At 42.7% G+C, this 23,430-nt stretch overlaps 1 protein-coding gene across 6 annotated transcripts in view; it reads right to left on the bottom strand.

Annotated features, from left to right (window-relative positions):
* The window catches only part of FOXO3 (forkhead box O3), a 125,551-nt gene that overhangs the window by 18,992 nt on the left and 83,129 nt on the right, over positions 1-23,430 (bottom strand). For 5 of the 6 annotated variants that reach the window (XM_016956082.4, XM_016956084.4, XM_054686186.2 and 2 more), the window contains one exon: positions 1,734-3,167. In XM_016956082.4, coding sequence (XP_016811571.1) covers positions 1,767-3,167 — 1,401 coding nt within the window. In that variant the 3' untranslated portion in view covers positions 1,734-1,766. Of the gene's footprint in view, positions 1-1,733; positions 3,168-10,119; positions 10,471-23,430 lie in introns of those variants that run through there. The other variant, XM_054686188.2, reaches the window with a different exon arrangement.

Raw genomic sequence — 23,430 nt, 5'->3', positions numbered from 1 at the left:
TAATCCCAGCACTTTGGGAGGCTGAGGCGGGCGGATCACAAGGTCAGGAGATCGAGACCATCCTGGTGAACACAGTGAAACCCCATCTCTACTAAAAATTAAAAAAAAAAAAAAAAATTAGCCGGGCGTGGTGGCGGGCGCCTGTAGTCCCAGCTACTCAGGAGGCTGAGGCAGGAGAATGGCGTGAACCCGGAAGGTGGAGCTTGCAGTGAGCCGAGATCGCGCCACTGTACTCCAGCCTGGGAGACAGAGCAAGACTCCATCTCAAAAAAAAAGAAAAAGAAAAAGGAAAAAAAAAGAAATCAATCTAGCTCTGTAACCTTGGGCAAACTACTTAACCTCTCTGGGCTATCTGCTTGCCCATTTGTCAGTATACCTAGTTGCATGGTACATATTTCAGCCTACTGCAGTTTCACATGCTTTAGTGCATTTGATTCTTGTAATAACCCTGTGAAGTAATGGGGGCTATTATCCTCATTTTATAAAACTGGAAGTCGAGACTCAGAGACCTAAGACACAACCATAGTGGTAGCAAGAAAGTGGTAGAAGTGGGCCTGAACCTAAATTCCTGATTTCAATCAAATGCTTTTTCTTACCACATCACACTGCCTGATCTTTGTGGTTCTGAGAACATTAAAATGCCACAATTGAAAAAATCTCCATCACCATTCACAACCTGTGTCACTCTATGTTTGGAAACTGCTGATATCATTTATAGTTTGGGGAACAAGCAGAAGCACACGAGTAAGTACTCCCTCATACAAACACCTGTGTTTTCAAATTAATTTTTTGGCTTTTTTTTTTTTTTTTTCCTAAGAGATAGGTTCTTGCTCTACCGCCCAGGATGGAGTGCAGTGGCACAATCATGACTCACTGCAGCCTCAAACTCCTGGGCTCAAGGGATTCTCCTGAGAAGCAGGGGCTACAGGTATGTGTCACCACACCCAGCTAATTTTTTAAGTTTTCTGTAGAGACAGAGTCTTGCTATGTTGCCCATGCTGGTCTCTGACTCCTAGCCTCAAGCAATTCCTGCTTCAGTCTCCCATAGTTGTGGGATTATAGGCGTGAGACACTGTGCCTGGCCTCTTACTTTTTTAAAGGTTTAGCTCTTGAGTGCTAGCTAATAAAGATGCTTAGTACTAAGATAAAGAATAATTAACAGATTTTGCTTCTGTTAGAAATATTCATATATGAAAGAGTCTAGAATACATATTCTGCAGGTAAATTAGAAGTACCTGCCGATCATTACTTTACAAGGAAAAAAAGATGAAGAACATGTAACACTGAAGATTGACAAAAGCAGTGACGGACCAGAGAGTCTTTCTAGGAAAGCCCTTTGGCTGGGGTCCTTAACCCTGAAGTACGACCCAAGCTTCCCATCCCTCTCCTTCTCTTCTCATCCATCCATCAAGTAGGGCAACCTGCGTCACAGGCCAGTGAGGACAACTGGATGCAAAAAAAGAATGCGATCTCTGAATGTGTACGTGTTCTCTTCACGAGCAGTAGATTTCTGAACTATCAGCAAACTGTGCGGGGGAAGGGGGGCACCTGACAGCCCTATTTGGTTTGCAGGTAAAACCCTGAGATGGAACTGGCTGGGAGCCATATTATGTGCACCACTGCTCCATGGCTTTCAGTGTGGAATAAAGTTCAAAGTAGAGAAGACAGGCTCCCCCAGAGATCCCCCCTCATCCCCATATTGTTATTTTTATGCCATAGCATTGGGCACTGACCTGCTTGCCCACTTCCCCTTCCTCAGTGATCCTTCAGCCTGGCACCCAGCTCTGAGATGAGGCCTGCTTAGCACCAGTGAAGTTCCCCACGTTCAAACCAACAACATTCTGTGTGGAGATGAGGGAATCAAAGTTAAAATCCAACCCATCAGCATCCATGAGTTCACTACGGATAATGGACTCCATGTCACATTCCAAGCTCCCATTGAACATGTCCAGGTCCAAGTCGCTGGGGAACTTCTCATGGCCCATGACGGGCAGGTTTGCACTAGTTGAGTACAAGGAGGAGCCTGAGAGAGAGTCCGAGAGGGTTTGCATAGACTGGCTGACAGGAGACTGCTGCTGGTGTTTGGCTGACCCAAGGCTGCTGGACTCACTCAAGCCCATGTTGCTGACAGAATTCGACAAGGCACGGCTGCCACCAAGAGCGCCCTGGGTTTGGTGCTGGTGGTGGAGCAAGTTCTGATTGACCAAACTTCCCTGGTTAGGCTGGGCAGCAAAGGACATCATCGGATCATTGCGAAGCATCACGTTCCGGCGGGAATTCTGGGCAGACACAGCGGTGCTGGCCTGAGACATCAAGGGGTCCGACTGTGTCATCATGACATCGCTGTGGCTAAGTGAGTCCGAAGTGAGCAGGTCCTGGAGTGTCTGGTTACCATAGTGTGACATGGAAGAGAAGGTAGCTGGCTTGTTCTCTTGGATGGTCTGCATGGGAGACTGGCGTAGGGAGTTCAGAGATGAAGGTCCGAACACCGTGCTGTTAAAGGAGCTGGTTGGGGAGCCCAGGCCCGAGCCCTTGGTGGTATACGGGAAGCTAGAGCTCCGCTGCATGAGTCCCCCAGTGGGTGATGGCTGGGATGGCGGGAGCGTGATGTTATCCAGCAGGTCGTCCATGAGGTTTTCAGTCAGCCCATCATTCAGATTCATGGTGCCTGCCATATCAGTCAGCCGTGGCAGTTCCACCGTGCACGGCTTGCTTACTGAAGGTGACAGGCTGGCTGAGCTGCTGTAGAGCATGGGCGAGAGAGGCGCATCGTCGTCCTGGACTTCATCCAACTCTGTGCTTGCCATGATGGGCGACAGGCGGCCACTGACTGTGCTGGCGTTAGAATTGGTGCGTGAACGGAAGTCCGTCCACGCATCCAGCTCATCACTGCTGCGTGACGTGGGGCTGCCAGGCCACTTGGAGAGCTGGGAGGGACTGTCGTCAGCTGATTCGGGGGCTGTCTGCAGGGCTGCCTTCTTCTTGGCTGCGCGGCCACGGCTCTTGGTATACTTGTTGCTGTTGTCCATGGAGACAGCCCGCCGCCGGGGGGCTTTTCCGCTCTTCCCCCCATCAGGGTTGATGATCCACCAAGAGCTCTTGCCAGTTCCCTCATTCTGGACCCGCATGAATCGACTATGCAGTGACAGGTTGTGCCGGATGGAGTTCTGCAGGGAGAAAAGAAAATACAGAGTATGAACCAGAATGGTCCAAAACCGAGCACCCAGATGATATAGTAAATCAGACTCCTCATTCATTTTTTATTTTATTTTTTTGAGACAAGGTCTCACTCTGCTGCCCATGCTGGAATGCAGTGGTGCAGCTTCAACCTCCTGGGCTGAAGCGATCCTGAAGCACCTGTAACTGGGCCTACAGGCGCATGCCACCAAGCCCGGTTAATTGTTGTATTTTTTGTACAGATGGGGTTTTCCACGCTACCCAGGCTGGTCTCAAACTCCTGGACTCAAGAGATCCTCCCACGTTGGCCTCCCAAAGTGCTAGGATTATAGGCATGAGCCACCGTGCTGGCCAACTCCTCATTTTTTAAAGCTGCCTCAATTTCAAAGGTTAAAAAAAATCCATCCTAATTCAAAAAGACACATATATGCATGACCCTCTTTGAGAATAAAATGACATGTTAAATGGCAGTTTTCATATCTAGGGGGAAGGGAAATGATTTCATGTCCAAGAGATGCTGGGAATAGATAAGCTCACTGATAGTAGTTTTCCTCAAATTCCTGGCCTTTCTGTAATTATATTGCCCATATTGAAAGGCCCCCAATTACTGGCCTTTCTGTAATTATATTGCCCATATTGAAGTTCACACTTGGAATTTACTACCACACTCCTCTGTCCCCTGCACTTTGCAACAAACTTCCCCAGCTCTCTAAGGGTAATTAATCACCTGGTGGAGGGCTATTTTATTTTCTCATGGTCCCCTCCTCCACTAGTATAGAGGCACAACATCTACCTTTTCTTAACTACTTCTGTGAATGAAGAACCGATGAGAATTTTTACCTAACCTTTCTATGACTCTATCTCATCCTGCCAGATTTTACACCTTACCATGTAACTCTTGCAGACATAAGAAGTGTAGAGCAGGATTTGCCAGGTTGATTAGAGAAGTAGGCAAGTCTCCCATTCATAAGAATTCAAATAATTTATATAGACACTTGCCTGTCAAGTTAGTGTGGGCTGAGCATAGTAACTTCCTTAGAAGGAGTACAGTATGAAAAGGAGGGAAAAGAGCAACTTTAGAGTGGAGAAACTGACAAACACTATTTCAGTAGGTGATCGGGGTCAATATCTACAAGGATAAGATGAGCTGATAATATGTACCCTTGATATGACATGATGAGAATGGCACCTTCTGTGGTCTGCCTTCCAAAGCCCATAACCTCAGTCTAAGCATGAGAAAGACATCAGACACATTTCAATTAAGGGACATTTACAAAATGCCTAGTCAGTACTTCTCAAAATAGTCACAGCCTAGAAGAGCCTAAGGAGATATGATGGCTAAAGGTAATATGGTATGCTGGATGGAATCCTGGAACAACAACAACAAAAAAAACATTAAGTAAAAATGAAAGAAATCTGAAGAAAGTACAAACTTAAGTTAATAATAATATATCCATATTGATTCATCAGTTGTGACAAATGTCACATACTGTAAGATGTTAACCACAGGGAAAACTTGATATTGGGTGTATGGGAACTCTCTACTATCTCTGCAACTTTTCTGTAAATTTAAAAGTATCCTAAAATAAAATATTTACTTAAAAAGTAGGGCAAAATACCCTCAAAACTCCATCTTGCAAGAATTCTCCTCCTGGCTTGGCAAATACACCCAGTTGACAGTGATGACCCAGATTCAGTCCTATCTCTGCCACTGACCAACCATGTGACCCTGAACAAATCTAATTTGTCTGCAACAACTGCAGTTCCCCACCTTCATTATGGCTATAATCATATCCAAACCATCTCTGTACACGGATGATGTAAGGGTGACACATAATATATTTCAGAAGCCAGTCATGCTATGAAGTCAGGGTGTTCTTATTGCTATTATAAAACACAGAGTCCATGGTGGAGAGAGTTCATGGCCTGCAGCAGGCTCATTCTAATCTGTAAAATGCCTCCTGCAGTAAAAGGGAGGAGCTGATGAATCTGTATGCTCCACATCCGGAACAGTACCTGCAGGCCAGATGAGTTTTTATTTGCAAGTTAAAGACAAAAGATACTGCCTGATGCTACTGTCCATATATTAAATATGGACAATCCTAAAAGTTATATATACATATATATATATTTGTTTAAATTGGCAATCACCAACTGTATTCATGTAGAAGATACAAACACATGCTTCTACCAGAATGTTCCCCCCGCTGCCCGAGACAGAGTCTCACTCTGTCACCCAAGCTGGAGTGCAATGGCTTGATCTCGGCTCACTGCAACCTCCGCCTCCAGGGTTCAAGTGATTCTCCCACCTCAGCCTCCCGAGTAGCTGGGATTACAGGTGCGTGCCACCACACCTGGCTAATTTTTGTATTTTCGTATTTTCTTTTTTTTATTTGAGATAGAGTCTCGCTCTGTTGCCCAGGTTGGAGTGCAGTGGCGCGATCTCAGCTCACTGCAAGCTCTGCCTCCCAGGTTCACGCCATTCTCCTGCCTCAGCCTCCCGAGTAGCTAGGACTACAGGCACCCGCCACCACACCCAGCTAATTTTTTGTATTTTTAGTAGAGACTGGGTTTCTACTTGTTGCAAAGTGCAGGGGACAGAGAAGTGTGGTAGTAACCCTGTCTCTACATCGTGTTAGCCAGGATGGTCTCGATCTCCTGACCTCGTGACCCGCCCGCCTCGGCCTCCCAAAGTGCTGGGATTACAGGCATGAGCCACCATGCCCGGCCTAATTTTTGTATTTTAACTAGAGACAGGGTTTCACTATGTTGGCCAGGCTGGTCTCAAACTCCTGACATCAAGTGATCTGCCCACCTTGGCCTCCCCACCCAAGTGCTAGGATTACAGGCATGAGCCACCATGCCCAGCCCAGAATGTTTTAAAAACACAGAATGTCAGCAGGATTTTACCATTAGTAAATAATCCAAAATACTCTGCTTCACATGTAGGAAGGGCCTGTAGTTCAGGATAGGCAATAAGCATTAGCAATCATGGGTCATAAGTTGGCATTTCTACAACTGCGTTTGAGAGAAGAACATAAGCAACATGCTGAGTATCTGATAAAGCAAATGTTGCCCAGGAGACTATATATCCTGATTCCTTTTACGGTTTTTAAAAAGAATAATGGCATCTCTACTAATGGTCCAGATAGTACACTTCTTTAAAAAGTAAAACAATTTCTCTATGCAATAGGTATGAAGCATGCTCTCAACATGTACTCTGCAGGGTTCAGAAAGCAGGCAAGTACAGGTGGATCTACAATTCAGGTCACTAGATATATTAAATAAAAACAAACTCAAGCTTCTAAGTGAAAAAACAGGTAGATCCCGAGGCTATGTGGAAATGTGGACACCTACCCTAAGTACTCCCACTCTGTCCAGCCCCCTCTGCGTTAGATTCTGGAAGGAGATCACACCAACACACAGAATTAACTAGAATGACCAGTCAAGTATTCAGCTATCCCCCCTTAAAAAGCATTTAGGGAACAATATTTTAAAATGTACTTTAGCGTCACCAATTCCAACCCAACTGAGAAAAAGCGTGAAACATCTTATAGAACTGCAAAATGCCCCACATAAATTTTCTGATGGCCATCTATCACAATTCTAACCTCCAACAACGTATGCGTGTAGTTTTATAAAATTAAAAGCTACACAGGGTTAAAATCTGGACACAGATATTAAGCTTCTATAAGGGCATGTGGTAAAAAGGGGCTGGAACACCCACATCCAGGGCCATAACCACAGGGTGTTCGGGTGGGAAAGGACCATGGAGACTGCCCACCCACCCAGGTCCCCTAATTGCAAGGATGACAGTGCCTGCCAGATTACAGCACTGCCAGTTACTGAGCCAGAGTGTTTTAGATTCATCGTCTCTAATCCTCATAATAAACCTGCAAGAATTAGTATGTCAGTGCCCTAATTTTATATACGAAGACTCAGGCTGAGAGATATTAAATAACTTAACACAAGGTCCCACAGCTACTGTTCACAAGAGCCAAAACTGACACTGGGTTTCCTAAACTCCAATGCACTGCTTTTTCTACAACCTTTCATATAGGCCTCTTACCAAATTATGCAGAAGTCACCATTTAATCTACTTGGGCTAACAGTTAAACAGATTATCTAAAGAATCATTTAACATTTAAGAAAGAATAGGAATATAAAAGCACAATCTTACTATTTTAATTTGTTTATGAAATAGTTACGGGTATTTGGTGGGCCCTTCCTAAAAAAAAATTTTTTTTTAAGATTTTTAAAAACAAAGTCTGAGCCAGGCACAGTGCCTGATGCCTATAATTCCAGTACTTTGGGACACTGAGGCAGATGGATCACTTGAGCTCAGGAGTTCAAGATCAGCCTGGGCAACATGGCAAAACCCTGTCTCTACAAAAAATACAAAAATTAGCTAGGTGTGGTGGCATGTACCTATAGTCACAGCTACTGGGGAGGCTGAGGTGTGAGGATCACTTGTGCCTGGGAGGCTGAGGCTGCAGTGAGCTGTGATTTCACCACTGCACTCCAGCCTGGGTGACAGAGCACGGCCCTATCTGAACAAAGAAAAAACAAACAAACAAACAAACAAAAAAAACCCAAAAAAACACAAAAACCCCAAAAAGCAAACAAAAAAAAGTCTTTCAGAAGAGGAAACCTCAAAGTATGAGCTTATTCTATAGGACTTACTTGTCTTTCTTTAGTAAAGTGGCCATGATCGCATTCATTCTAAAGAGGACAGTGGTTACCATACAAACCAATGTTGGCCAGGCACGGTGGCTCACACCTGTAATCTTAGCACTTTGGGAGGCCAAGGGGGGATAGATCACCTGAGATCAGGAGTTTGAGACCAGGCTGGCCAACGTGGCGAAACCCCATCTCCACTACACTCCAGCCTGGATGACAGAGCAAGATTCCGTCTCAAAAAAACACACAAAAAACCACAACCCTCCCACCCCCAATATTAACTACTCTTAGATTCTGAAACAAAGCCCAACTTATTAAATAGATGATTAGCTTCAATGGCCAATCTTTGCTTGACTCTCAGTTTAGAGGTTTCTTAGTGGCAGAATGCATTCCCTGGAGCCTATTACCTACAGAAAGTTCAGACAGGTTTTTCCAGTTACATTACTAAGTCAACACAAACAAAAACTGTGCCACCATCATTCTCACAGTCCCCAATCTCAGCAGCCTTCTATTCATACAGGGTGGCCAGCCTTCCATTGACAAGATCCATAATCTGAAAGTAGGGCATTGACAAAGGCCAACAAATATGGCTCATCTGTCCATTTCTAGTTCAAACGCCCAGTTACCCCTCAAAATCAGATGCCAGAAATACATTCTGTTTTCCTCACAGGTCATGATTCTGATTATAGTTAATCCTTGTTATACGCAGGGGACTGGTTCCAGGACCATCTGCATATAACTAAACCTGTGCATACTCCACTCCACAGTCAGCCCCGCAGAAGAAACTCACATATAAGAGCCAACTCCCCCAGGCCCAGAGGGGGGTTTCACATCCTGGGAATGCTGTGTTTGGTTGAAAAAGAGCTCTATGTAAGTGGACCTGTGCAATTCAAACCTACATTGTTCAAGGCTCAACTGTACTAACTTCTCTACTTAAATGTTGGTAAAGCAGGAAAGGTAAATAAATAGATGCCAGGTAAAATACCAGAACTCCAATGTTTCCCCACTTCTTCCCTGATATCAAAAATTAATGGTGATACAATTTCTGTAAGATTTCAAATGTCCCTCCTGCCACCTCAATCCCAGGAAAACTATCATTACAAATATTCTATGATTTTTCACTAATTCGTATGTCACCTTACCAAACAGTCTAAATTTCTAACATTTTACATTAGTTTTGGGATTGGGAGCTGAAGATAAAAAAGGACTGGCTTGACAGAACGAGAATGATTTTTCTAATCACATCTAAATACACATTTTGCTATACCCTTTGAGGCAGGCCAATGGTAACTGGCTGAAGAACTAGGGATGTGCCTTCCTTAAGGCTAAGATAGTAAGGTATGTAATAACCAAGACACCTACTGCTAGAGCTCAGGCAATTGTCACAGTTACTCATTAAAGAAGCTAAGAAGCTACTATGACCCCCAAACCCAAAATCATGTGATTTAAATTCACTACTTAGAAATCAAGATTTTGATGAAATTACAAGAAAGAAAGATCTCTAGGAAAAAACTTCAGCTTCAGGGACAAATGTACCAGCTTGTCCCCAACGTGGGCCTAAAGGTTTAAAGAACCCTTAAAACACCTCTATCACAATGTGTCTAAAGAGAGTGCAGTGGTAAGAATACTCTTTATTTCATTTTTATGTCCATCTTCTCTTCTACAAAACAATTTACACTGAAGGAAGCCCAGCACTGGGGCAGAAACCCGTTAGGTGTAGTTAATCAGTTACAGAACTGGCAATCAGTGGCATAACGCTTCCAGGAGGCAGGTGCAATAGGTGTGTGAGGAGGCAGCATGATGGAATTCACATTTCACAGTCCTGCTGCCTAGAGATTCCTTTGTTTGGTCCACCTTGAATAAATCAGCATAAAGATGACTGCACCTAGCAGAATCTGGCAATTATTTTTCTTGTTATAATGAAGACCGTTTTCTATTGCAAGATACAATTATTGCTAATACTAAAGTATCCATGATCTCTACATACATGCTAACTGGTTATGAAGACACATGGACCCCAAACAGATCAGATTAGGTGTGAGAGAGAAGCTTCCTGAAATGAAAAGTATTCCACCAATAATTTACAAAGGGGATAATTCCCACAGGCAGGATAAAAACATTCTTTGACTATCTCTTGGCTCTTTGGGAAGATTAAATAAAGCTCTGCATGCAAACTACTCAGTGAAGTGCCAAGTACAAAAGCAGCTCCCAACAACTGTTAGATCCCACACGGAAGCAGTGACATCATAAATGTTAACTTACTGTTTTCCGAGCATCATATACTTTAAGCCAAAAGGTTCCAGGGCGGCCCCTTCCAGGAAAGGATTTCAAACTTTTAAAAAGTATTTCAGAGGTGCCGTGCCAGTCAGAAGTAACTGGTAATTTCTTAAATTTTGTACTCTACGTCCGCTTCAGCCCTTCCAAACCATGTTTACCTTGTGGAGACTGTCCACTCACCCAGACACCAGCTGCATGTGCTTCCCCTGGAACACAGAGAGGTTTTTGTCTGGAAGCAACATGTGGTATCAATTTATCTTTCTCAGCAACGGCAACAAGAAATCTGCTCACTTTAAAAATAAAAAGGGAGTTGTGTAATTTAACTCTTAAAAGCCCCTGCTTTTTATTTTCTTTAAAGACAACCCCCTCCTCTCTCTTTTTTTTTTTTTTTGAGGTGGGGTGGGGTGGGGTGGGAGGAGGACTGTCTAGAGCAGCAAAATGAGTTATGGTTAACTCCAAAGCCAGGCCCACTGCTTCCCACCAGGCCGACTGCAGGTGTCTCCTGGTCCTTACAAGGAATTTCAGGGGAAAGCACTGGAAAGGACTGCCTTTCAATACAGTGCTCACCCACTTTGTGTACAGGACCAGCATTTCAAGTGGGTCTCACTGCTTGACTTGTGGGCACTGACAATTCAGAATGAGGTTGCCAAATGCCTGAATTCTAACATACGCGTCTGCTGAACCACAGTTAACAAAGGTTTTTCGAACAGCCCAATGGAACCCCAATTCACAGGGAGACCCAGAGGTCTGCATGCCACAGGAGAGCACTGCAAACAGATAGCTTCAGGAGCAGGCCCGGGTGGGCACCTTCGGTGTATAATGACAGGATCTTTCAAAGGCAATTCTCTGGAAGAGGCCCTCAATTTCCCTTCAGTAGTAGTTCTTCACCCCGCCTATTAGAATCACCTGGGGAGACTTTAAACACTCACATCCCAGTCTCAGAGGTTTTGATTCAATAGATGGGGTAAGGCCTGGATATAGGTACATTTTTACAGCTCCCCAGATTATTCTAATGTGCAATTAGGGCCAAGAACCAATGGTCTTTCCTCCTTATATTTCCATTGACTGAGGATCTGATTCCAATCTAATGATTCCCAGTCTCCTTAGATCTGGTAACATAGCACAGTAATGTCCTTTAAGTTCAAGTTTCCACCATTGAGAAGATAAAGGTGAGAACTGGGATGAGAGATTAAAGCTGTGATTTTATGTGCAGAATAAGAGCTAGGGTAATTTTATTTTATTTTAGGTAACTGAGGTCCAGATCTGCTTTTCTTTTGAAAATCATGAGGTGAGGGGAAAGATCCCTGACCTTACCCTGCCTTGGGGACAGTCACCTCATTCTGCTCTGTGATGTTTCTCCACCCAGCATGCACAGGCATGGACAGAAAGAAGGCATGTGGACTTTCACAAAACTAGGAATTGATATAGCCGAAGAAGGAAGGAATGGAACACTAACTGATCCTTGTAATTTCCTTAGATATTGCTAGAATCTAGTTTTTAGCTGCCTGCTCCCTTCTGCTAGATTTTATCTACTTTGGGACTAAGATGTTGTTCAAAAGCAGGTGCAGAAAGTATGACAGCATAAAAATGTATCTGAGATCAGAGAGAGTTATTACATCATATATAATACCAGCTATAATGGCCAAAACCAAATCTTTCAGATTGAGAAGAAAACAAACTTTCATGTAAAAGATTGCACAAACAACCTGATATGTAAATCTAGCTCCACTCTACTCTTGCCTAAAGCTTAAAAGTTTAAACCATTAAGGGACTTAAAAAAAAAAAAAAGGCGATGCTCTAAAGTAAACATTGTTGGGAACTTGGCTGAATAATTAAATTTCCAGTTAGAAACAAGATTTCCCGTTAAACTGCTGACGATAACCCTCTACCCACAGAGATGGCCTTTGGAAACTAACATTTAAGTTTTCAAGCAGCAAGCAAGTGACAGGTTCTGGTCCCTCATAAAAAGAATAAAATCATCATCTGGTGATCAGAATAATGAATCAATTTTCTATCCAAACAAAATGAGACATATGAGGCTTTCCCAAGGGGAGAAAGGGCTGGGTACACAATTTATCCTGCCCTCAACTGAAAAAGAAATCCTAGATAGGAAGAAAGTTCTCTTAAATAGCATGAAAAAGATGAGTACCACTATACTCCACACACAGTTCTGTTGGGTTTTCTAGGGTGGATTTTATTTTCATATTAATTATTATTATTTTTTCTTTTAGTGATCTTCTTTTCAAGCTCTTCCACAGCTGTTTCTGCTCTTGGAGGGCAAGAGGGAACATTCCATTCCTCACAGCCAAACCTGCACTTCCGGCACACAGAGAACCCTGGCAGTCTTGCAACCTCTGCCCACACCCACTCCCTGCAGCATCCTGCCCCTCCCCACAAACTCTCCTATTTCTAGCCCCAGGTCCCTCTCCCCATAGACTGAGGAAGAAGCACCTAAAGGCGTGCAGTCAGCGAGATGACAGTCCCAGAAAGTAGGTTAAAGCTGCAGCATTTGGATGCCCCTGTTGTCTTTCTCCAAGCTTGTCCTGTGATGTTATTGAATCTGTTTCCCCTTCCCACAAGGTGCTCAGCAAACACATGCTACTGAAATTCTCTTTTAAGACCATGCTCAAATTAGCCACACAAAATGATTGCCTCAAAGAGTTAACAGGCATGAAGTTATAAAAGCCATGAAGTGGAACAGAAATAGTTTTATTATTAATATTCACTTAGCTTAAACAAAATAAAGCTGCACCTTTTTCCAGTTTGAAAACTTACTGTGCGTGGAAATTGAATAAAAGGGCATAGGAAACATGCATCCAGAACTCAGGAGCACATCCAAGAATTTAGCATCACTTTCATGACATATGACAAGCAACCAGGGCAGGAAGCTCAGTAAAAATAGCAATAGCTGGGGAACATGGAGAGGGCCAGGAAACCCTCTTTCTATGAAACAGGCAGCCCCAACTTCACAGTCGCAGACCCTGAGGACCAAAGAGGCACAGTGCCACACCTGAATCCAATCAGCTCCTAAGTGAGCAGAGACAGACTCACACCACCTGGCCTTGAGGTGTAACCCACCACCCAGAAAGAGAACATTAGTACCAATGTCTGGATCAGCACACTAATAGCAAAGATAAAATGCAGGGTGCAGTCTGGCTCTTTAAACCAGATACCATGTTTTACTATAGCTTTAGCACCCGGCAGAGGGCCTGGTACATAGTAGGGGGTCAAAAAATTGTATCTGTTTAACCATTGAATTAATGGGAAGGGGGCAGGAGCCACAAAATAGACCTGAATTATACTTTAACATGAGATGTGATAAAACATTGAAACCAAAGAATGTCCTACATGAGTGAAGATGGAAGTAAGCTTCCACTGCAAAATGTGAAGTAGCATCTAGGTTGTTCTCAGGTTGAAAAGTCTCATCACTGGTATTAACTTCAATTATACAGCCCAATTTCCAAAAACCTGAAAATATATACCAATAAGTAGGCTTTAAGGTCTCTAGAATAAGAGATGGAAAGAAGGGCAAACTGATAGGGTGTGTGCTACTCGGTGGAGCAAGGCCTTAGCAGGCATTTCAGGTCCATCCAGGGTGAAGAGCCGGCTCTCCACCTGTCATGGGATGCCATGGGGCCCCCATTACTTGGTAATTCAGTTGGCTCAGAGTCCCAGGCACACTCAAAACCACAAATAACACATTCTGGTTCTAAAGTCTCCTCTACACAAGCACCTAGGTAACAAGAGAAATCCCAAATCAAGTCTACTTCACCTACAATCTGAAGGAAATTCATGTATGTGGTGCCTACCAGGGCCAATGCTCTGTGCTTGACAAATTTGATCTCATTTTATTTTCACAACAAGCCTGTCAGGAGGAAACTGAGGTGCAGAAAGGTTAAGCAATTTGTCTAGTGGGTGGTGGTGCTAGAAATCAAGCCTGAGGCTAACTTCAAAAGTGAAGCTCTCACCACTGCACTGTGTATTTCCTTCTGAAGTCACCAAACTGACCAAGGAGGGAGGCACCACTAACAAGTGACCAAGGAATAAGAAGCTTTAAAGACTACAAAATCTGTGTGATTCAATTAAATGTTCAGCATGTGGTCCCTAGGTTTATGAAAGGGATGGAAAATGTGGAAAAATGATAAGCTGTGAAGCAAGCCTTGTTGGAGCCACATCTGCCCATCTGCTAACACTAATTTTTTAGAAATGACACCTTTTCTCAGACAGACCTCAAAGGGACACTACTATCATGTCCTAACCTGAACTGGGATCACTATTTTGGGGAACGCCCAAATATTACTATAGCCATAAACTGAACTTCTACATATCCAGGCTTTCCTTGGTGGCACGTCTGGAGGCTTCTGTGTTCTGGGAGAATTAGCCTGTGACTACGTCAAGCCAATATCACCTGGCTGTCCCTGGCAGGCCTATTCAGGCCCTAAAACAGCTGGCACCACGTTACGGATCCTCAAGCCAGAAACATCAAGCAAATGTCTGCTAGTGCCTGGCCCTTGCTATTATGAGGCTTAATCTGAAACAGGGACTCAGCTCTATACTATTTAAAACATGTAATTAGTTTATTATTGAGCCAGAAAAGATGAGCTTGCTCTAAAACTATGTGAATCTTAAAATATGATGCCTTTTGCCTGCCAACTGACAACGTGATCAGGATACTTCTGTTTAACCTCAATCAAAAACTCTGGTAGAAAACTGCTTTAAGGTTACATATGCCTACTATTTTATTATTTGTCTTCTGGCATCAAAACCTGCAGAAACAAATCACTGACAATGCAAGCACATTACAGGGATGGATGTGGAGGTGCTGAGTGGGTGAGTTAAACAGCTTGAGAGTTTGACATCTGAAATCCAGGAAAACTGCTTTTCTGTTCTTAGTTTACAATCCCTTCCTTCACATGAAATTTACTGGCTTTAGCGTCACACATACAAACACAACTGCTTCTAGCTCTTCAGATGTTATGGCTCAGAAAAACCGTTCCTTTTTGTCTTGTTATTTCAAGAGCAACTGATTTCTTTTTGGTAGCTCTGAAATATATGCCAGTGTGTGGGCACAGTCACACAGCTACGCACAGGCCCACACCCTGGAAAGATTGGAAGGAGTGGAGACACATTTTTCAGCTAGGAAAGGAAAAAGTTTGGGTTAGCATTTATAAAACAGACAAGTATGCATGCATTTGGAAGCAGGCTATCTTCCAAGTGTCAATGTTAATTATCCTAATAGTCACTGTAAATCAAGGTGTTACCGTGAAAGAAGCAGAGAAAGTAAATGCTACACAACAGAATACCCCATGTTGGCTACTGCAAACAAAACAATTGATGTATATTTTCTGTATGGAAATAAAGAGTACGATGCAGTCAATTCTGTAAAATGACTTGGGCTAATAGTATCCTCTGTCCCCTCCACACCTCACTGAAATTCAGCTCTAATGAGGAGCCTCCCGAGGGACTGCCTTCTTTAACCTATACCTCATCTGCATATTCAGTATTTCACCGTAGTGGTTTTGCAAGATTTTTTTTTCTTGTTCAAAACCACAGGATGCAAAAGCGGCTGATGACCAATATAATGGTATTATGAAATGCTGACCAAGTCAACTATTTATTCCACCACACTCCTGGGTGCTAATTACACACACAGATGAGCATCAGAAAGCTCAAAAGTTCACAAAAAAAGATCAAATAAAGAAAGGACATTTCCAGTAACTAAAGAACTAGGCACTGATAGCATTTTTCTGAAAAAACATTCACTGAGCCACTCAGATACCCATGTATTCTAACTTAAAATCTAGGGTATTCCCAAATGTGTAAGTTAATTATTAGCACTACCTCTAAACTATGATGAATGAAGCAGATTGAATGCACATGAGATAAAATCGTAGTTTTTCTAAAGGCCATAACAGAAATGCAGTATTTTATTGTACCAGGCTCTAATCTACTTCATGTACATGCTAGGTAAACTTGAAAGCACTTAAGAAACTGGAAATACAAGCATCAGTAGTGTAATATCTATCACCCAAAGGGCAGGAGAAATAGTATTAACTGGCAAGGACAGTCATGCAAGAGACTATAAAAGCTGAACACACAGTAGAAATAGAAAATTCCTATAACTGGGTGCCTCAGGGGCTAAAAGAATGTAGGAAACAGTTCTTTTAGACCCTGCTTGTGGCTGGAGGAGACAGAAGACTCTAAGAGGGAGGGGTCAGAATACGGTGGACAGTTGGAGGGTGAGCCCACTCCTCAACCAGCACGTGTCCCTGTGCTCCAGGGCTCACTGGTCCCACCATATTAGCAGTCAGTGACTCTAAGGGCATTCCTGAGGATGCAGGACCCCTGACCTTATAACTACCTCCTTGGTTAAGTCTGAGTTGGCAGGGTCAGCCCTTGGATTATCTCCCCAAACTTTCTGGAACTCTTTAACTTGGTCCTCCTTAAATTTCCAGCCCTTTCCCTTTAGTCAGGTTTTTCATTTGCTAATGGGAACGATGTGTGGGCTCATAATACGATCAGGTACTAGGTCTCTCCCTAAGGATTAACAAATCATTAAATATATGGGGGCCATTGAGAGTAATCTCTTCACATCAAGACAAGGGAGGACAAATATGAAGAAACAGATGTTTCTGAGCCATTTTCAGGTTCAAAGTAACACACAACGAACGTCAAGTAACACACAACTCTCTGAGGCATTATGTGGAATGTTAGCTGTTTCTCTAGACACAAGCTCATCAGATCCTTTCAAACAGCTATAAACTAAGGAGTTTTCTGAAGAAAGACAGCTGAGTCCTGATATTAATTTGTGGATAGAAAGGGAAGTAGGGGCCAGGCACAGGGCTCACACCTGTAATCCCAGCACTTTAGGAGGCAGAGGCAGACAAACGGCTTGAGCCTGGGAAGTGGAGGTTGCCATGAGCCAAGATCATGTCACTGCATTCCAGCTTGGGCAACACAGTGAGACCCCCATCTCAAAAAAAAAAAAAAAAAAAAAAAGCTGAGGGTGGTGCTGAACTAGGGATATCAGCTACTTATAAGATTAACAAATCTACATTTGGAGAACAAGTTGCCAGGGGTTTCTTGTGTTACTGAATGTCTTTGCTTTGTCAAGCAAAGTGCTGACAGGTCTTTGTTCTAGACTATCTTTCAAGGTAGGACTATCTTTCATCTGCACAGTGAGCAGCCTTGAAAGGTAGTCATAGTGTCTCCCTCCAGAGCAAAGGGCAGACATACTTATTGCCTATTACAAATGATTTAAGATCCCTAAACTCAAGGTTCCTGCACAACCCACTACATGTGCAGCCATCAACCTGGGCCTATCTATGTCACCCCTGTGGGATTCGGGGGCAAGGAAGAACCAATGCACAATAGACTACTGCTCATGCTGGCTGCTGTGCCATGAGAGAATAACAGATCCCTTTGCCTCTGACCCAAGAGTTTGGCGTCTGGTAGGGGCAAATCTGAGACACTTGTAGTCTTTTTTTTTTTTTTTTTTTTTTTTTTTAAGAGATAGGTTCCCACTCTGTTACCCAGGCTGGAACGCACTGGAGTGCAGTGGTATAACCACAGTTCACTGCAGCCTTGAGCTCCTGGGCTCAAGTGATCCTCCTACCTCAGCTTCCTGAGAAGCTGGAAACACAGGTGTGTGTCACCACACTTGACTAATTTTTTATTTTTTTTGTAGAGATGGGGTCTCACTATGTTGTCCAGGCTGGTCTCAAACTCCACGCCTCAAGCGAACCTCCTAATTCAGCCTTCCAAAGTGCTGGGATTACAGGTGTGAGCCACTGTGCCGGGCCACTTTGCCATTCTTGACAGTCCATTGCTTTAGCTTGTGAACTGATTATTTCCTTAACCATGAAAGATAAAATTGGGCAATGATCATCTCTAGCCATCTTTCTTCTCTTCTCCTATGTAAAATAAGAAGGAATACAAGATAATAGGATGAGAAACAAAAAGCAAGAGAGGCAGACATACATGGCTCCAGCACTCTGAATGCTCTGACCTGGCTCTGCCAACGACCCTTAAGGCTTTACGACAATAAACCATTAATCAAGGGAGCAGTGGTGAGAAGACCCCCAGAGAGTCATTTTCAGTGTTTCATCTACATTAGTCACCATTTTTTTCAGCTGTACTCAATGTTGCGGTTTGCTTGTGGGAAATAGAGCTAAGTGAGCAGCAGGTTTAGGTTTATTTCTTTTTACCTTCCTCTTCCACCAATACAAGAACAGACACCTTATGTCCATTCCTACCCCCATCTCCCTGACAACTGGGCTGCCTCATCTCAAGGAAGTCCTAACAGTACTGAGTTTCTGCAGGGTCCAGACAGATTCCATTATGGAGTCCTGGGCCAGGAAACATTTCTCCTCAGTTCTTCGACTTGTCTATGGACTGCCCTCAATTTAACCTTGGCAGAGGTGCTTCCAGGTCTCTCCCCTCGCCACAGTGACTTTGCTGTTGTAAAGTGTCGTGCATGTAGATACCTAGGATTCCCTCCTCTTTCCACTTAGCTCTCCCACATAAATTTTCTTCTTTCTTCTGACAGTATTTAGTAGCTTTAGATCTCTGTGAAGGAAAATGGACTAGGCATTGCCTGTGAACCAACAGCAAACACATACGATGACATTTATAGACTCTCTCCAAGTTTCCAAAAAAAGAGTTAATTTTCTAGCTTATTAATGATGAGCCAGGAGGCTTTATCATGAAATACAGAACTTTATGACATTTCATTTGCCATAGTTTTGTAAAGAGGAAATTGGTATTTTCTTTTCCCTCCCCTTTCCTCTTGGATAACCTATTTCAATTTTGGCAAAAGGAGGGGGTATATTCACTAGGGTGTTCACGGGCATCTACATGTCTAGTACCTCTGAAATGATACTGGATTGTTGCCACATGGTCAAATAATGTGCTCTTTGATAATTATCAATTAGAATGCTATAAAATGGACCAGTAGTTCCACTCTGCTCATACTGTGTGGTGTTTTGGCCACCAAACACAGGCCTTCTTTGGTTTCTCCCTACATCAATCAGAAAATTCTGTTAATTTGCTGTGATGCTATTTGTGGACATGCATGGAAAAGAATGCAGGCATCCAGGAGTAAATTAGGGTCAACTCACTCCACTTAGGCAGCAGGACACCAGCACAGCACTCCAGCTACAATAAACATTATACAGGGACCCCAGTTTGGGCTGAGTGGCAAGGCCTGCAGAAATATGGAACTATTAGCAACAACTTGCAAGTAATCAATTTTTAATGCTTCCAGTCTAGGGTAGCTGCCAAAGAATTTGGCCAAAGCCATCATATTAAAAACACCAATTTAAGCTACAGTGAGGTATTCTTACTATAGTAAACAGGTTTTAGTTTGTCTGTCTAAATTCATATATGAGGTTTAAAAACAGAAAAAAGTAAGGTTTAAAATTTAAATACTACTTGGACATTTTAAAACTCCCGTGGTTTTTCTGTCCTTTTACCTGATAGCTCTCTTTTGTGCAGTACTACGCTTAGTGATGATTATTACAATTTTTACTGGGGGGAAGGTGCATAAGATATGGAGAAGTCACATCAGATCATAAGAAGGAAAGTGGGAAGAGTTAGATAGCAAAAGAGATACATCTCTTTCTTTTATGTTGGAGATGCCTGGCATGTGGAAGACTCAACACATTTTCTCGAAAGCATAAATGAATTCTCCCTTTATTTTCTCTTTTGAACTAAACCATGCTGAATAAGGTTAGCATCTGCAATAAAATGCAGGAGGAAAGAAGCAGACATTCTTCCAGCACTAAAGAAGTACACATTCTCTTTTCCCAGGTTTCCCATCTCCAAGAAAACCTACCTTTAGCAATGGAAGTCACAGGAATAAACTATCAGACTTAAATAAACTAGGTTATCTGCCTTAAACTTCAGAAGCATTTAGAAGTTTAAAATCTGAATAGAAAATTAAGTTCTATTAGAAGTTATACTCATGCTTCAAAAAGACAACACAATTCAAATACAGCAGTAGAGGACATTTTGTTTTTAATTAAGATTTGGGAAAAAAAATTTGGATTGGTTGGTGAAAGTGTTAAAGTGGGTGCAAAGTTTTTGAAGGACTGTTTATCACTATCTAGTGATACTGCACACAACCTTTGACTTAGTAGAACAGACTACTCCATTCTTCTCTTATTCATTACTCACACAAAGCCAATTTTTAGCTGGGCCCAGACAAAAAGACTACATTCCTCAGCCTTCTTCGAAGTTAGATGTGGCTATGTGACTTAGCTTTGAAAATAGAATGACATGGAAGTGGAAGAGTTCCATGCAAGACTATTTAAAGGCAGCTACTCAGGTGAGAGATGAGTCTCTTCATTCGTGCTGTTTTTCCTCCTTTTGGCCTCCATTCGGATGGACCATGAGGAGACCCTGAGGATGAAAGCCACTTGCTGAGATGAGAGGGCAGAGAATAAGAGGAGTCTGAGCATCAATCACTTCTTACAGTGGCCACACAAGCCCTAGACTTCTTTTACATGAGAATAATTCACTATTAAATTTGTTTTCCATTAGCCAAACCTAATCCTACCTGATAACTCAACAATTCTATTTTTAGGAATTAATTTTACTGACATGCCCTCCTGCATGTTATCTCTGTGTGTATACACACACTCTCTCTCAACTTTTGTATAAATTAGATTTTTTAAAAATTATAAAATTCCAAGCATTAATAATGGTAATTAGAGGTTTCTGTTCATGTTAAGATAATGCAATAGAAACACCTAACAAGAAAGACTTTTATGTGCCTATATTCTATACCTACCCTGATGTATGTGTCATCAGGCACTTTAAAAGTGCTTTTCAGTGAATGACTTGTATGTGTGCTGGGTTCTATCATCTTCTAATGTTGCCGACTGGCAGGGCTAACAGTAATCCTCCTGGCCCTGAAGTTTTAGAAGTTCTCATGTGGAGGCCATTAAGGATAGGGACTTAATACATTTATAGCTAAGAGGCTATATTATGATGAGGCTATTGACACTTCTTGTTTTGGGTCAACCTGGATTTCAAGGGAAAAAAAAAGCAATTCTGGGGATTCAAGACAAAAAAAATGAATCATGGGAAAGAAGGCTCGAAGAGAGGCTTACATATGGTCTTACCATTTACTGGGAATTAATTCAATGGTAACAGAATATATAGGGTTATTTCTACCAATCATGTGAATTTTGTCTGGGCCAATGCCTTAGCAACAATTTTCACAAAACTATCAGAAAATAACATCAACAGCCAGTGAGCACAGATTATCCACAACATACCAGGATATTGTAACTTGGTTAAGTTTATGCTTTTCTAACTTTGGAGTAACACGAAATGAACAGAAAGTAAGGTAGTCTCCACTCAAGCCCAGAGCATCAAATCTAAAAAATAAAAATGTTATTTTTATTAACATTTAATATCATATAACATCAGGGCCAGAGTGGTGGCGGAAGAACTGGAGAGGCCGCAGGTTCAGTCATTCAAATTGGTATTTGCTGAGGTCCTTCCACGCACCAGGCATACAAATGTGAGTGAACAGACAGACATGGTCCCTGGTCTCATTCATAGATTTTATAATTTTGTGGAGTGAGAGGGAGGTAAGGGACAGACATTAATTAAAGCAAACAAATACATACGTAATTACAAATTGTGAAAAGTGCTCTGAAGGAAAACAACAGGATACCATAAGAGAAAATAACAAGGTCAGCTGGGTGTACCTAAGACAGACTGGAAAGTCAGGAAAGACTTAAGACCTGGAGGAGGAGCAACTAAGTAATGAAAGCCACTGGGATGGGTTTACCTAGAGAGGATGGAGCGGATGGGTGTACCTAGAGAGGAAATGGAGGAGAGGAAATGGAGAAGGGAAAACCTGAGAGTTTCTCATGGGAGTCATGCAACATGAGGGCGGGTAGAGAACAGGGATCAGACAAAAGAAAGAACAGAAGCCACCAGACAGGAGGGGAGTGTGGCGATCGTGCCCAGGAGAGTTTAGTGCTTCAAGGAGAAAGGAGTCACCACTGAAAGATCCAGAAAGAGAGGAGAACAGAGTGTCCATGAGCTTTGGCAACAAGAGGTTATCACTAGTTGCCTTGGCAACAGCAGTATCAAAGGAGTGGTAGGGACAGAAGCCAGGAAAGATGCCAGCAAGGGATCACTACTACTAATAAAAACGCTAACATTTATTAAGTGCATATGAGGTACTAAACACTGTTCTAAGTGTTTCATATGTACTATCTCTGTAAGTCTTCACAACAATGAGGACAATATGGTCCCCATTTTACAGATGAGAAAACCGAAGCTTGCAGAAACCTGCCCAAGACCACATGGATGAGAACTCAAAGGTTTGCACCAGGGCCTAAGCATGATGCAGTGAGGGCCTCAGAGAGGGAGAGGGAACACGATCTGGACCCTATAGCCAGGCACTGGCATTGTCCTGACCCTCAAGCCACATGATGGCCTTTTCCAGTGAGGGACATAAAATGGGGCAAAACAATTCTACAGGCTCTAGGACTACACTGGGTAACAATGGCCACAGGAACAGTCCTTCCATCTTGCAAAAATACTTACCATCTTGGGGATGGTACATTCTAGAACACAGATTTTGATAAGTTCCCACTTGCTTCTCCACTATTCATTAATGACCCATGAAAATCATTCCATCCTAAAGATGATCTGAGGGGCAAACACAGCTGAACTCTGCACTAAGGTCAGATCTTCACTCCTCTTGAACTTTCTGCAGTTCAGCTCTGGACGATAGCACTGTTAATTAGTGGGCACCACTGCCATAGCTGGGGCAAGGACAAGGTGAAGCAAAACACACGAATCATTCTTGCTATCTGTACTGTCCTCTTACATTCTGGTCAAAAAGGAAAAGTTGACCAAAAGAGAAGAAATTGTTGGGTTGCCGCTGAACAGCCCTCTCATTCCATAACCAGGAACACAAACAAACAAAAATCAAAAACAAAATAGAAGAGCAGTTGTTGATTTCTGAGTGTTGCTCATCTTGTTTTCAAAACCTAGCAATCCCATTAACTTCACATTCACTTTGGAACACTTTTTAGGTACTTGAAGGAGTGAGCACTCCTCTCTGACGTGACCTCAAGGTTCAAAACAAGCAACATTAAGTAACCTAAGGTACTTGACTAGTCCCCTCATCCTCATTCCCCAGGTCCTTTCCTGTCCCTTCTGCCTCCAGCCAGTTTTAATTTGCACTAAAGTCTGAAAAGGTCAAGCTGGGCATGGGCAAAGAACTGATTGTTTACACAGTAAAATTACAAGAATGAACTAAAAATG

The sequence above is a fragment of the Pan troglodytes genome, chromosome 5 (assembly GCF_028858775.2).
Source record: "Pan troglodytes isolate AG18354 chromosome 5, NHGRI_mPanTro3-v2.0_pri, whole genome shotgun sequence".
In the NCBI taxonomy this organism is placed as follows: Eukaryota; Metazoa; Chordata; class Mammalia; order Primates; family Hominidae; genus Pan; species Pan troglodytes.
The sequence above is the reverse complement of the archived record's forward strand: the minus strand, read 5'-3'. Positions and strand labels throughout refer to the sequence as shown.